A 12,533-nucleotide genomic window follows, 5' to 3' on the forward strand; every position below is an offset into this window, starting at 1 on the left:
AGAAAAGTCACACTTTCCTCTTAGCAATATATTTTCTCTCGTGTCATATGGCTCTGTTGGGCAACATAAAATGTTGTGTTATACATCCAGACCTTTCTGTTTTTACTTTCATATTACTTAAGTATAACACAGATGAGATTACCACTAACACAAAATTTCAGCAAAAAATAAGCATGGAAGGGGTAGAGAAGAATAAGATTGCACACTTTCAACAGGCAATTAGAGATAACACCTAGTTTCCAGTTTATAGAAATTGGGAAAACAATGAATGTCACCACAAAAAGAAGAAAAATCAGGCAATAATACAACGTGAACTATTCTATATCTGAGCCAAGTATATTCAAAAGGTAATGTTCACAAAAAGATTTTTACAAGAATGAATATTCATAGTAGTATTATCCAGTAACAACCATAACCTGGAAACAAGCCAAACAACCATCAACAAGAGAATGGACAGCATCAGAGTAGAAAGCTTCTGCACAGCAAAGAAAACAACCAACAGTAAAGAAAACATACACAATGGGAGAAAATCTGATAAGAAGTTAATATCCAAAATATGTAAGGACCCAAACAACTCAATAGCAAGAAAACAAAAAACCTAATTTTAAAAATGGGCAAGAGGTCTGACTAGGTATCTCAAACAGACAACAGGTGTATGAAAAGTTGCTCACCATCTCTAACCGTCAGATAAATGCAAATCAAAACTATAATAAGATATCCCCTCGCACATGTTAGAACGACTACTATAATAAAGCCAAAAAATTGTCAGTGTTGGAAAGAATGTGGAGAAAGGGGAACCCTTGTATACCATTGGTAGAAATGTAAATTAGAAGCGCCATAATAAAAAGTATATTTCCTCAAATAATTTTAAAAAAGAAAAATTTCCTCAAATAATTAAACTACCATATAATCCAGCAATCTCACTTCTGGGTATGTATCCAGAGGAAATCAGTATACGGAAGAGATCCACACTCTCATATTCATTGCAGCATTATTCACCATACTCATGATATGGAAGCAACCTAAATGTTCATCAGTGAATGAATGAATGAAGAAAATGTGGTAGGTGTGTGTGTGAGGGTGTGTGTGTGTACACTATTCCGATTTCTATCACTATAGATTAGTTTGCCAGTACTTAAACTTCACATTGGAGCCACATAGTGTGTGATATTTAGTATCTGACTTCTTTTGCTCGGCATGTTCTTGAGATTCATCCATGTTGTTGGTCCTATCAGTAGTTCCTTTGAATTGTGGAGTAGTGTATGTGTATACTACAACATATATTGTGTATACTACAACATATTTATCCATTCTTTTTTGTCAAAATTTACATACATTTACACTGTACAAAGTGATGTTTTGCTACATGTATACACACTGTGAAATGATTAATTCAAGCTAATTAACATTTTCATCACCTCATATACTTATTTCTCTCTGAAAAGCAGTTCTGTCTGAAATGGACCTGAAAGGGGAACAAGGGAATTGCGAGGGGTGATGGAAGTGTTCTAAATCTTGATCTGGATGATGGTGACATGAGTGTATGAACTGACCAAAACCAACTGAGGAAAAAAAGGGAACATTGTGGGAATAAAAAAAAAAAAAAAAAAAAAAGAACTGCTCTATATTAAAATGAACTACAAAGACCTATCAATCAAATAGGTAAATTAAAGGCAACATATAAACCTTGACTGGATCCAGGTTTGAAAAAGGTAACTATGGAATCCATGTTTGGGGCAACCAGAAAAACTTGAATATGAACTAAATATTAAGATTTTCTCATCAATTATCTTAGGTGTAATAATGGCATTGGGGTTATACGGACAATCTCCTTATTTTTTAATTTTATTTATTTATTTACTTATTTCAGAGACAGGGTCTCACTGTGTCACCCAGGCTGAAGTGCAGGGGTATTCACAAGTGTGCTCACAGCACACTACAGCCTCAAACTCCTGGGCTCAAGCAATCCTCTTGCCTCAGTCCCCCAAGTAGCTGGAATTACAGGCACCTGTCATCATGCCCAGCTAATATCCTTATTTTTAGAAGACACACGCTGCAGTACTTACAGGTGGAGTATCATTATGTCAATTTTCTTTCAATTTTTAGCAAAAAAAAAAAAAATTTATACATAAACATGCACACACATAGAGATAAATCAAATTAATGTACATGGTCATGGGTTATAGGTCAGTATGCATTGAACTATTCTTCTAAGTACTCTGTATGTTTGAAAAATCTCATTTAAAAAGTTGGGGGAAAAGATGCCAGTTTTAATAGATAGAGTGATCTCCAGGACATACTGAACGAAGAAAAGCAAGATGCAGAATGGCTTATATGCTACCTATTTCATAAAAACAGATATATATACATATGTGTGTGTTGTGTGGTATGTGACAGAGAGTTTGTGTATCTGTTTGTATCAAAATCAGTGAAAATGGTTTCTTAAAGCAGATGAGTATAGGTGGGAAATAGTTTTGAGCCTGGAAGCAACACTTCTCTGAGTATATCATTTTATACAGTCTTGAACTTGAACCATGTAAATGTAAAAGGAAATAGACAAGAAAAAAACTAAAATCAAAATGAAGATGTTAAAAATATCTAGGGTCATATAACCTTTCTATTCAATCAAAGCCAAATTAATCAATCAATCAAACATGTTTAATTTGTATATTTGCTAGTGGGGTTTTCTTTTTGGAGGGGGCGGGGGCGTTGTTTGTTTGCTCCTTCTGAGCATCAGAGCCATTTTAAAAGGCTTTTGTTGTTCAGAAATTCAGGAACATTTTGCAGATCTGCTTCTAAATAGTTGTGCAATCCTAGACAAACAATAGGCATGCTAAGCATCGATTTTCTTGGCTGTAAAAAGGGATTGAATTCAATGATTTCCATCTAAGATTTCTCGGAACTATAAAATTCTGTGACTTAAATGTTTGTTGGGGAAAAATATTATTTCCACCTGCATAGTTTTCTTTAGCTCTGATGAGTAACAAAGCTCCATTATACAGTGAATTACAGAGTCATTCACTTTCTGCAATACAACTAATACTCAGGAGAAATGTAGCTATTCCTCCAACTCCTTCAAGCAGTAATCAGTTACAACAGAGTACTCTTCCTCTTAGAAAGTTTGTATTGGCAACGTTAGGGAAGCTGCAGCCAGCCAGTAAGGCAGCTGCACTCACCAGACTGCTAAACACCATTAGCTGGCAGGAGGAGGAAGAAGCCAATAACAAAACCTATTAAGGCTGAACTCTGAAGGAGTTTAGTGAAACTCCTTCAGAGGAGGTCGAGAAAGCTTTGTGCATTCTTCTTGCTAAACTAATTTTACTTTACAAAAAGTTGTCAAAAATGGCAGCTTTGGGAGGAAAACAAGTAAAGCTAGGGCTACGGAGTTTCCGAGAAAAATCTCTGCAGGCTTGAAGGTAAATTTCTACTTCACCACCACTGCCTCACACTCTGCCCCACCCACACTTCCCTTCTTTAAGATCTAACAAAAGACCTAAAACAGTCCTGTGATTTCCCTAGGGGTTTAAGTTCTGTGCTGCAGCAACCTCATTCTAACGTGAGGAAGGCCAACCAGGAAAGGCGGGATGCTGCAAGCACGGGTTAAGTGGAGCCTGGCCAGCAGGGAGCACAGGAAGGAAATGCAGAGGGCTCCTGGCTGCAGCACCCAGGAGAGTAATGGTAAATATTTAAGCACCCTCAACCCCCAAGTTTTGCTAGGAGATCAAAGAGAAGACAACATATATAAGAAAACTTAGAGAGTAAGGAGTGAAAAGAGACCGAACGGTGAATTTTGGTTCCAAACTGTGCCTGCACGACTAAAATGGGGTGTGGAAAGGGTCTTGCGGGGATTTCCTCCAGAACAGACAAGCTGGAGTATTCCTCTGAACAGGAGAATGAGAGGGTTCTCTAAAGAATGCAGGGGAAGAAGTTCAAAACCCTTGGAAGTATTCTGAGATCAACAAGGGGGATAGAGTTTTCTCCTAGCATGGAGAGGTCCAGCCCCTTCACTGGATGAGTGGGGTCTCTGCCCCAGCTGGACTTCCACAGGAGGAGGGAGGAAAACAGCCTCTTGAGCAAGTCTGGAGAGTGCAGGGGTGGGGCTGTAAGTTTGGGGAAGGAAGAGCTTCCCTCATAAAGTTGACTGGGCCTTTCTTGCAATGGCTGGCACAAAGTCGGAAGGGTCTGGGGACGGGAGGGGCCTGAAGTGATCTCTGAGGCGTTGGGTTTTTCCTGGAAGGCCCTGCGAGGGAAGGCAAGGTACTTAGCGCAATGACACATTTCAGTTGTTGGGTGTGAAGATTCCCCTTTGAAGACAGAATAAAGAAAGGCCCCTTCATTAATGAGGGGTTTGAAACTGGTCCGAAGTAGTGTGCTTGCAGGGATTCGGGAGGAAATGCGACCCCCATCCCCATATGTGGGAAAGGCAGGGGCAATAATTCTCTAAGAGAACTGGAGCCCAGAAGAAGAATGAAAAGAAAGCTCCCGCGCTGCGCACATACACTCTCTCTCACTGTAAAGTTAGGAGCGAGGAAAGGAACTCTGAAGTGGTTTGGGAACGATCTGAAAGCTCGCAAGCTGGAAGTCGGCTTGAAGCCAGGGTAGCGGAGCAGGAGTCAGGCTTCTGCGTGGCCGGAGTGGAAGGGCGCTCAAGAGTGCGAGGTGTGGCAGGACCGCGGGGGCGTGGGGTCGAAGCTCCCTAGGGATGATTCGGAGGGTAAGGTTGATTTGGGGGTGATTCTGGGCTCTCGGAAGTGACCTGAGGGAGTCCCTGAGCCAATGCCCGAAGGTGGGAGGCGCTACCGGTACTCACTGAGCTGATCTCCAGCGCCAGGGCGCACTGCAGCGCCTTCACCTTCGGCATCCGTGCGGGGTGGGGCGGCGGGGAGTGACCCCAGCCACTGGCCTTAGTGAGGCGGGGAGACCTGGGGCTGGGCGGGGACGGGGAGGAGACGAGGTGGCGGCGGCGGTGGCAGCAGTGGCCCCCAGGCCGGGGCCCGCGGTCCAGCCTGGGTCCCGCCGGAGAAGCAGCTGAGCGCGGGGCGCAGACTCGTTGTCATGGCAGCCCGGGGGGGCGGGGCCGGAAGAGAGGCCGCGCGGGGCGTTCCCGGGGCCACCCGTGCGGGGACGAGCTCTGGAGGCGGGGCTTGACGAACGGCCGAGCGAGGCGGAGCCGGGCAGGGGGCGGGGCTTCTGAAGGGGCAGGGTGAGGCAAGGCAGCTCTTCTGTGACGTCAAACTGCGCCCAAAGCCAGAGGAAAGGGAGCAGCTGTTTGTATAATGGGACAGTGCTCAGTTGAGAGAGTTGGAGTTCCTGTAAGGACGTCGGAGGGAAGCCCTGAGTTCCAATGTGGTGATGGCACCTTGGGCTAGTGGCGACCCACTGTGGACTCAGTTTTCCCAACTGTAAGAGAATAATAATTATTAGACCACCTATTTGAATTTCATGGTACAGTTTACAAAGCCAGCATGAGGATACTGGGAATTAGAGAAAAGACTTGACCAAATCAAATTCGGAACCAGAACTGAAACCCAGGAGCTCTCAAGTTTAACCTCAATTGCCTCCCTGAGGAGAGGGGCTTGAATCATGTCGTCCATACTCCTAGTCTCCTATTCTGTGATTCTCTTTGTTAGCGCGTTCCCTTTTCCCTTCAAGTTTTCCTGTCTAAATCACCCGTGTATGCATCTTAATGCATATTGCTTAAGTGGAACTGTCCATGAGGGGCCGACAATAAGTCCAGCTGTGAAGGGCCTGGCAATAGACCATCAAAGATAAAAAGAACCTGAGAGATTGCCCAATCCAATCATGCTAAAAATAATTTGTATTGCAAAATATATTATACATGCAGAAGTGTATAAAACACGTTTATCTTTATTATTTATTTATTTTTTTTTTTTTTGAGACGGAGTCTCGCTCTGTCGCCCAAACTGGAGTGCAGTGGCCGGATCTCAGCTCACTGCAAGCTCCGCCTCCCGGGTTCACGCCATTCTCCTGCCTCAGCCTCCCGAGTAGCTGGGACTACAGGCGCCCGCCACCTCGCCCGGCTAGTTTTTTGTATTTTTTTTTTTTTTAGTACAGACGGTGTTTCACCGTGTTAGCCAGGATGGTCTCGATCTCCTGACCTTGTGATCCGCCCGTCTCGGCCTCCCAAAGTGCTGGGATTACAGGCTTGAGCCACCGCGCCCGGCCTAAAACACGTTTATCTTAATAATAATGTGAACAATACCTGTACAACTAGCACCAGGTTAAGAAATAAAACATTACCAGCACCTGAAAAATGCCCCCAACGATTACATTGCCTTTCTTGCCCTGGAAGTAACCACTATCCTGACTTTTGTTACAATAATTCTCTTCCTTTTGCCATACATGTATGCATTTCTAAACAAGATGTTGTTTAATGTTTTCTGGTATCGATAGTATATGAATGGAATTAATACTGTATGTATTTTTCTGTGATTTGCTTCTCCCACTTAATATTATGCTGTGGAATTCAGCCACTGGCGATGCTGTGTAGCTCAAGTTTTTTCCATTGCTGGACAGTATTCCAATATAGATTAATTGATTTATCCTTCCTACTATTGATGATCATTTACACTGTTTTCATTTTTAGCTATTATTAACAATGTTGTGAACATCATAGTACAAGTCTGTGTCTATTAATGCACATGTACTAGAGTAGAAGTGGGTTGACTGGGTATTAGGGTTTTGCACATGCAGTACTTTAAAAAGTAAGACGACACCATTTTCCAAAGTAGTGTACCTAGTTATGTTTCTGGTGGGGATGTATAAGAGTTCTTATTTTTCCACATCATTGGCAACATTTGTGTTTGGATTTTTAACTTTTGTACATTTGTATGTGTGTATTTTAGGTATTTCATTGTGGTTTTATCTTGCATCTCTGGGTACTGTTGAGGTTGAGTACCTTTGGTTTTGTTAGCCTTTCCATTTTCTCTTATTGAACTGCCAAGTAGTTATCTTGCCCCCTTTTCTGTTGGTCTCTCTCTCAGTTCTTTATATACTCTAGATAATAATGATATGTCTACTCTATATGTTGCAAATATCCTTTCCACTTTGTGTTTGTATTTTAATTTTACATATAGTCTGTGATTAACAGAAGACAAATTGTTGTCGTGGAGTATGAGTATTCTCAGTTTGACCAAATAATTCCAAGTTGCTGTCCAGAATGCCATACCAGTCTACGCTCCCAATGTTTGAAGGCCCCACATTCTTCCCAGGCTTGGCATTATCAAGCATTCTTGTTTTCCCCAACACAACTGACATAAACTGTCATCTCACTATTGAATTTTTCAGATTACTGATGAGTCTGAGCATGTCTGTATGTGCTTACAAGATTTTCTATCTTTACGATAAATCATCTGCTCATAATGCTTTACCCCATATTCTATCAGGATTTTTGTCTTTTTTTAGGAGTTTTGTGTATTCTGGTTAGTTAATACATTAATTCTAAGATGCTACAAAAATCTTCTCTCTTTATGGTCTTTTTATAAACTTTGTCCAGGACTTTGTTTTGTTTTGGGGTTTTTGGTTTTTTTGGTTTGTTTTGTTTTTGACAGGGTTTTACCCCTGTCACCCGGGCTCTGGAATGCACTAGTGCAATCTCGGCCCACAGCAACCTCTGCTTACCCAATGATATGGTTTGGCTGTGCCCCCACCCAAATCTCATCTTGAATTGTACTCCCATAATTCCCACATGTTGTGGGAGGGAGCCGGTGGGAGATAATTTGAGTGTTGGGGGCGGTTTCCCCCATACTGTTCTCGTGGTAGTGAATAAGTCTCATGAGATCTGATGGTTTTATCAGGGGTTTCCACTTTTGCATTTTCCTCATTTTCTCTTTCTGCCATCATGTAGGAAGTGCCTTTTGCCTCCTGGCATGATTCTGAGGCCGCCCCAGCCCTGTGGAACTGTAAGTCCAATTAAACCTTTTTTTCTTTCAAGTCTTGGGTATGTCTTTATCAGCAGCATGAAAATGGGCTAATACAGTAAATAGGTACCAGTGGAGTAGGTTTTGCTGAAAAGATATCCAAAAATGTGGAAGCGACTTTGGAACTGGGTAACAGGGAGAGGCTGGAACAGTTTAGAGGGCTCAGAAGACAGGAAAATGTGGGAAAGTTTGGAACTTCCTAGGGACTTGTTGAATGGCTTTGGCCAAAAGCCTGATAGCCACATGGACAATAAGGGCCAGGCTGAAGTGGTCTCAGGTGGAGATGAAGAACTTATTGGCAACTGGAGCAAAGGTGACTCTTGTTATGTTTTAGCAAAGAGACTGGGGGCATTTGACCCCTGTCCTAGAAATTTGTGGAACTTTGAACTTGAGAGAGATGATTTAGGGTATCTGGCAGTAAAAATTTCTAAGCAACAAATCTTTCAAGATGTGTCTTGGGTGCCGTTGTAAGCATTCAGTATTATAAGGGAAGGATGGCATAAAAGTTTGGAAAATTTGCAGTCTGACAATGTGATAGAAATGGAAAACCCATTTTCAGAGGAGAAATTCAAGCTGGCTGCAGAAATTTGCATAAGTAATGGGGAGCCTAACGTTAATCCCCAAACCATGGAGAAAATGTCTCCAGGCCATGTGAGAGGTATTCACAGCAGCCTCTCCTATCACAGGCCCTGAGGCCTAGGAGAAAATGGTTTCATGAGCTGGGCCCAGGGTCCCCATGCTGTGTGCAGCCTGGGAACTTGGTGCCCTGCGTCCCAGCTGCTCCAGCCATGGCTGAAAGGGGTCAACATAGAGATCAGGCTGTGGCAATCCCCAAGCTTTGGCAGCTTCCACATGGTGTTGAGCCTGTAAGTACACAGAATCAAGAATTGGGGTTTAGGAACCTCCACCTAGATTTCAGAGGATGTATGGAAACGCCTGGATGCCCAGGCAGAAGTTTGTTGCAGGAGTGGGGCCATCATGGAGAACCTGTGCAAGGGCAGTGAGGAAAGGAAATGTGGGGTTGGAGCCTCCATGCAGAGTCCCTACTGGGTTGCCACCTAGTGGAGCTGTGAGAAGAGGGCTGCTGTTCTCCAGACCCCAGAATGGTAGATCCACCAATAGCTTGCACAATTTACCTGGAAAAGCCACAGACACTCAATGCCAGTCTGTGAAAGCAGCCAGAGGGAGGCTATACCCTGCAAAGCCACAGGGGCAAAGCTTCCCAAGACCGTGGGAACCCACGTCTTGCATCAGCATGACCTGGATATGAGACCCAGAGTCAAAGGAGATCATTTTGAAGCTATAAGATTTGACTGCCTCGCTGGATATTAGACTTGCATGGGCCCTGTAACTCCTGTGTTTTGACCAATTTCTCTCATTTGGAATGGCTGTATTTACCCAATACCTGTACCCAAATCGTATCTAGGAAGTAAATAGCTTGCTTTTGATTTTACTGGCTTATAGGCAGAAGGGACTTGCCTTGTCTCAGTATGAACTTTTGGGTTAATGCTGAAATGAGTTAAGACTTTGGGGGACTGTTGGGAAGGCATGATTGGTTTTGAAATGTGAGGACATGATATTTGAAGGGGCCAGAGAAAGAATGATATGGTTTGGCTGTGTCCCCACCCAAATCTCATCTTGAATTGTACTCCCGTAATTCCCACGTGTTGTGGGAGGGACGCAGTGGGAGATAATTTGAATCATGGGAGCTGTTTCCCCTCTATTGTTCTTATGGTAGTGAATAACTCTCATGAGATCTGATAGTTTTATTAGAGGTTTCCGCTTTTGCATCTTCCTCATTTTCTCTTGCCGCTGCCATGTAAGAAGTACCTTTTGATGAGTTCATGTCTTCTGCAGGGACATGGAGGAAGCTAGAAACCATCATTCTCAGCAAACTAACACAAGAACAGAAAACCAAACACTGAGCATTGTCACTCATAAGTGGGAGTTGAACAATGAGAACACGTGGACACAGGGAGGGGAACATCACACACCAGGGCCTATTGGGGGGTGGGGAGCTAGGGGAGGGATAGCATTAGGAGAAATACCTAATGTACATGATGGGTTGATGGGTGCAGCAAACCAGCATAGCACATGTATACTACCTATGTAACAAGCCTGCATGTTCTGCACATGTATCCCAGAACTTAAAGTATAACATAAAAAAAAGAAAAAGTGCCTTTGCCTCTGCCATGATTCTGAGGCCTCCCCAGGCATGTGGAACTGTAAGTCCAATTAAACCTGTTTTTCTTCCCAGTCTTGGGTATGCCTTTATTAGCAGCATGAAAATGGACTAATACACCCCAGCTCAAATGGTAATCCTGCCTCAACCTTCCAAGTAACTGGGACTACAAGCATGTGCCACAGTGCCTGGTAATTTCTGCGTTTTCTGTAGAGACAAGGCTTCGCCATGTTGTCCAAGCCGATCTCAAACTCCTGGGCTCAAGGGAAATACTCACTCGGCCTCCCAAAGTGTTGGGATTACAGGCGTGAACCACTGCGCCCAGCCATTAGGGTGTACTTTCGTTCATAGAAGTAACCTAAGTTTGATGTAAATCAATCATTTTTGCCTTATATTTGTGTTGTGTTTTTAACATTTTAGTAAGTCTTCCCAAAATTAGCTTGGTATGGTGGCACGTGCCTGTGGTCCCAGCTACTTGGGAGGCTAAGGTAGGATTGCTTGAGTCCAGGAGGTCGAGTCTACAGTGAGTGATGTTTGTGCCACTGTACTGCAGCTTGGGTAACAGAACCCTGTCCTGTCTCAGAATAAACAAACAAACAGTTTTCCTAGTCCCCAGATGCAAACATACTGTATTTTTTGTTTTCTTGTATTAACTTTATAGTTTACCTTTCACATTTTGATGTTTATTCTATCAAGACTCCATTTTTGTACGTGATGTTAAACAGTAATCCAGGATTTGCTTTCTTGTTGTTTTCCCTTTTTTAAAAGTATGCTAGATTTTCCAACAATACCTGCTAAACATTCTGTGCTTCCTCTCACTGATTTGTGGTGTCACCTTTCTTATGTATTAACTACCAAAGTTCTGTTTTCAACCTTGCTCTTCTGTTCCAGTCTTCTATGTCTCTATTCTTGCAACAGTACCACGCTGCTTCTGTTTATTACTATGGCTTCTGTTTGGCAAGTCTCCTCTTTTAGGAGACAGATTTAGCTATTTGTGATCCTTCATTGCTTCTTTTCATTTTAGAGTAATTTTATCAAGTTCCTCAAGTAGTCCAGCTGGAATTGGAATTTTGACAATGATACATTAAACTTATAGATTAATTAAGGGAAATGACATCTTTGTAATATTATGTCATCCCACCCAAGTGCATGGAATGTATCTCTTTTTTTTTTTTTTTTTTTTTTTTGAGACGGAGTCTCGCTCTGTCACCGAGGCTAGAGTCAGTGGCGCTATCTTGGCTCACTGCAACTTCTGCCTCCTGGATTCAAGTCATTCTCCTGCCTCAGCCTCCGAGTAGCCACGACTACAGGCACCAACCGCCATGCTCGGCTAATTTTTGTATTTTTAGTAGAGACAGCATTTCACCATATTGGCCAGGCTGGTCTCAAACTCCTGACCTCGTGATCTGTCCACCTCGGCCTCCCAAAGTGCTGGGATTACAGGCATGAGCCACCATGTCCGGCTGGAATGTATCTCTGTCAGACATATTCTATGTCCTTCACTAGAGTTTTCAAGTTTTGTCCATAGAGATCTTATGTAATTCCTAGGTATTTAACTATAGTTTTTCTCTTTATAATATTGAGAATAGTTTCTGAAGTTTTAGTTATTTTTACTAGTTTGTTATTGCAACTATATAGAAATTTTGTCTTTATAAGTTAATTTGGCAAATCTGTTAAACCCTTGCTGATTGAAATAGTTTCTCTGTTCCATTGTTAGTATTAATATTATTCTCACAGAGATGATAAGCACTATACTGATTTTTCATTGCTAGCATAACAAATTACCGTAAACTTAGTGGCTTAAGTGACATAAATTTATTATCTTTTAGTTGTGTATTTCAGAAGTCCAACACAAGTTTTGCTGGACTAACATCATGGGGTCAGTAGGGCTGGATTCCTTTCTGAATGCTCTAGGAGAAAATCCATTTTCTTGCCCTTTCCAGCTTCTAAAACCCATTAGCTTTTCTCAGCTCATAGGCCCCTTTATCTAGCTTCAAAGTTAGCAGTTCCTCATCCAGTCTTTCTCACATTGCATCACTCTGACCTACTCACTCTTCCACCTTTAAGTACCCTTGTGGTTACATTGAGCCCACCAAGATAACCAGGGTAATCTCCTTATCTAAAGGTCAGCTGATTAGCCACTTTAATTCTATTGATTGCCTTAATTCTCTTTTCCATGTAACACAACATAGTCACAGATTTCCGAAATTAGGACATGGACATCTTTGGGGGCTCATTATTCTGCCTACCACAAACAACAAAATAAATAATAATTGCATTGCATTGAAGTACATCAAATATGTTGAAAACTCATAGTTGGTAATGTTATTCAAAGGGGAAAAAGCATTGGTCAGATTTGGATGACTTTAAGAACCAATTCATTCTGAAACTGAGAAATAAAACAAATCAAG

General features: G+C 42.3%; 1 protein-coding gene and 1 long non-coding RNA gene across 6 annotated transcripts in view; one reads left to right on the forward strand and one right to left on the reverse strand.

The window, feature by feature from the left end:
• SPATA6 (spermatogenesis associated 6) overlaps window positions 1–5,056 on the reverse strand; it is a 218,428-nt gene extending 213,372 nt beyond the window's left edge. For all 4 annotated transcript variants that reach the window (XM_030942935.1, XM_030942936.1, XM_030942934.1 and 1 more), the window contains exon 1: window positions 4,811–5,056. In XM_030942935.1, coding sequence (XP_030798795.1) covers window positions 4,811–4,861 — 51 coding nt within the window. In that variant the 5' untranslated portion in view covers window positions 4,862–5,056. The remainder of the gene's footprint in view (window positions 1–4,810) is intronic.
• LOC115900830 overlaps window positions 3,570–12,533 on the forward strand; it is an 80,998-nt gene continuing 72,034 nt past the window's right edge. Inside the window, exons 1-2 of one of the 2 annotated variants that reach the window (XR_004060478.1) lie at window positions 3,570–3,678; window positions 7,868–7,922. This is a non-coding gene — a long non-coding RNA (uncharacterized LOC115900830). Of the gene's footprint in view, window positions 3,679–4,154; window positions 4,258–7,867; window positions 7,923–12,533 lie in introns of those variants that run through there. The other variant, XR_004060479.1, reaches the window with a different exon arrangement.

Source organism: Rhinopithecus roxellana, chromosome 12 (assembly GCF_007565055.1).
Source record: "Rhinopithecus roxellana isolate Shanxi Qingling chromosome 12, ASM756505v1, whole genome shotgun sequence".
NCBI classification, from domain to species: domain Eukaryota; kingdom Metazoa; phylum Chordata; class Mammalia; order Primates; family Cercopithecidae; genus Rhinopithecus; species Rhinopithecus roxellana.